Source organism: Rattus norvegicus, chromosome 1 (genome assembly GCF_036323735.1).
Source record: "Rattus norvegicus strain BN/NHsdMcwi chromosome 1, GRCr8, whole genome shotgun sequence".
Classification (NCBI taxonomy): domain Eukaryota; kingdom Metazoa; phylum Chordata; class Mammalia; order Rodentia; family Muridae; genus Rattus; species Rattus norvegicus.
The window spans coordinates 117,972,503-117,975,361 of record NC_086019.1 but is presented as its reverse complement, the minus strand read 5'-3'; the positions used below and the strand labels follow the sequence as shown (position 1 = coordinate 117,975,361).

Here is a 2,859-nt window from a genome sequence, read left to right as displayed (position 1 = left end):
CTTAAATAATTCTTTGCAATGGAAAAGGGAAGTTTATAAGTTATAAACAATTTTATTAAATCTATTAGGCAACCTTTTCTTACATGTCCTTTGTTACAGAAGTGTCAGCTTGAACCTTTTGATGGGTGAAAAAAGGCTTCCAACATTTTTGCATCTAGAACTAAGGAATAGCCCAGTTCTACTATGAAATATTCACTTGGTACCATATTTTACTGGTCAACTCAAAGGTAAGATCAAAAGATATGCCAAAGTGGGTAGGAGAAAGCACACCAAATCTCAGCCCTACACAAAGAACTTCAGGTATCTCAGGAATGGTGAGATTGGGAGAAATAGTATTCCCCAGGGAGGAGCACACCAGTTGGTTATCCAATACCAAATGGTCAGCCATGAGACCTGCAAAAGCAGCACTCACAGATTGACCATGTAATATTTAAGAATTTATATGTATATGTATACACCTACATATATGAACGCAATCAAAATGAAAAAAGAGATCATATATTTGAAAGAAAGCAATGAGGCATATATGGTTGGGTTTAGAAGCAGGAAAGGGAAAGAAAATGTTATAATTATATTATAATCTCTAAATTCTTTTAATATATAAAAAAGAAACAAGAAAGAAACATAAGAGAATGAAAAGATACAATGCTCCCATACCAGGTTAAAGGTCTTGGGGTTTGTATATATGCATTTTAGTATTGTAATTGTCATATAAAGTGTTCCTACCTGTACAGTTAGTATGCATTACTGACTCAAGTATAGTTCATATTTAATTGTATAAAAGGCCAAATAAGTATAGGACTGTTAGTGAAATTGAAAACACCAAATCTGTTGTTGGTCTACACTGACTTTAAACAGTAACTCCTGGTAATTACTGCCAAGCATTCTTTTCTGAACACCTGTCATAAGTTGTCACTTTGCACAGGTGAGGTTGTTTTAGTAATGAGATGTCTCAATTCTCTTTCAGATAATCTATAGGGAAAAAATAGAGCAAATTTCTGGGACTAAGGGATTTTCTGGGTTTGTATAATCAACTGGAGGGAAGATAGATGTGAGAGTCTCATTCTGAAAAAATCTATGGCTCATTCTCAAATTCATTTGAAACAACAAAAACTCCAGGATAGTGTAAACTATTCTCAACAATAAAAGAACTTCTGAAACTCATTTTAAAATACATTCCCAAACCATTCTTGAACAAAAGAGTGAAGAAATCGCTCTTTCTCTTCCGGTCATGCACTTTGCCAAGAAGCACAACATGAAAGGCCTGAAGAAGATGCAGGCCAACATTGCCAAGGCAGTGAGTGCAGGAGCAGGGGCCATCAAGGCCCTCATGGAGCTTCAGGCTGTCAAGCCCATGATGCCAAAGGGCTCCAGCCACAAACTCAGCTGTCTGGCTTTCATTGCTCACCCCAAGCTTGGGAAGAAGATTCAAAGCTACATGGCCAAGGGTCGTAGACTCTGCCAACCAAAGCCTAAGGTTCAAACCATGGCAGAGGCCAAAACTCCAGCTAAGGCCTCAGCTCCAGTCCAGGCTCCCAAGGGTACCCAGGACCCTGTGAAGGCCCCATAGAAAAGGCTCCTGCCACTGTGAAGACAGATGGACTGCTGTGACACACCTACCTACACACTATTTGCAGATGACCAGTGTCCTATGCTGTTTTTACAAATAAACTTGAGACAAGAAAAAAAAAGAGTGAAGAAATCCAATAAGTAAGCTAACAGATGAATAAAATGACAATTTTATATCAAGTAAGAAGAAAAATGGCTACTCGTCTCATGGAGATTTTATGCTCAGTCATTGAACCCATCTTACTACCACTCTGGGTGGCAACATCCTGCAGACATTTCTGCTTACATGGCTAACCAAGCTTTAAGGGCTTTCTCCCTTCTTAAAGTAACTACTTAAAAGCAAATAAAGATCAGATACTATTTTCTAATGTGATTATTGGGGTTTTTTTGAAATTATTATTGCTGCTCTACAATGATCAGAGAAGTTAAGAATAGAGCACAATAGTCATGATTAAGTTGATAATGCTCCCTAAATCTTTATTTCCTTGTTTGTTAATTTTTCAGATACCCCTCAACTGATCTCAGAGTCCACACTAAGTTGAGAATACAATAAGCCTGAAATACATCTGCAATATGGCATATGATAGAATGCTGGCAGTTCCATATCCCGTTCCTGTGGTTCACTGGTGGCTATGGTGTGCCACTGTCCAGCTTCCCAGGACAGCATTGTTGTCAGCAGACGTGATTATGAGAGGATTGAAATTCAAAGTTTAGCTTCCTGAGTGCATAGGCTGTCCACATCACCGTAACATAGAAAACTCATAACTTTGTTATTATTTCTTTAAAATAGAGTCTTCCTATGGTAGTTCAACACAGTTGAATGCATTTTAAATTGATAATTTTTTGTTTAATTTATCATTTCTATGCCATCAGTATCCTTTAACGTAATATTGTCTTTTCACCATTTCTTCCGCTGAATGGAAGTGACTTTATGGGCAATTTTTGCATTTGACATAGCTCTGGGATTCTTTTAATCCAGCACAGCTACACAGACTTCCCTTATTTTTGGCATGCTGACAGGATTCATTTCTCACTCATTTCTATAATCTCTAGTTGTCTTGTGTTTTCTCGTGATACTAGGTTATCTTTTGCTTGGTAGAACATCACTCATATGTTTTCCTGAATTATAGTCTCATACTCACTGCCACACAAAGATCATTTGTCCCTTACTGAAGAGTGTTTGGTTAATTTGCTTGATTTTGTTTTTTTATTACTCTTTGAGAATTTCATACATGTGAACTAAACATACACCCTTTCAACTGTAGGTTCTTCTTGTCCAATGTTTCCCAT

At 37.4% G+C, this 2,859-nt stretch overlaps 1 protein-coding gene across 1 annotated transcript; it reads left to right on the top strand.

Moving 5' to 3' along the window:
- Positions 1–1,273: 1,273 nt before the first annotated feature.
- Positions 1,274–1,570, top strand: LOC108349768 (60S ribosomal protein L29-like). The gene has a single exon (XM_017590453.1). The coding sequence runs from the start codon at positions 1,274–1,276 to the stop codon at positions 1,568–1,570; it is 297 nt and encodes a 98-aa protein (XP_017445942.1).
- Positions 1,571–2,859: the final 1,289 nt, after the last annotated feature.

Coding starts and splice junctions, on each gene's coding strand:
- LOC108349768 (XM_017590453.1), top strand. CDS start 1,274: ATGCAGGCCAACATTGCCAAGGCAGTGAGTGCAGGAGCAGGGGCCATC.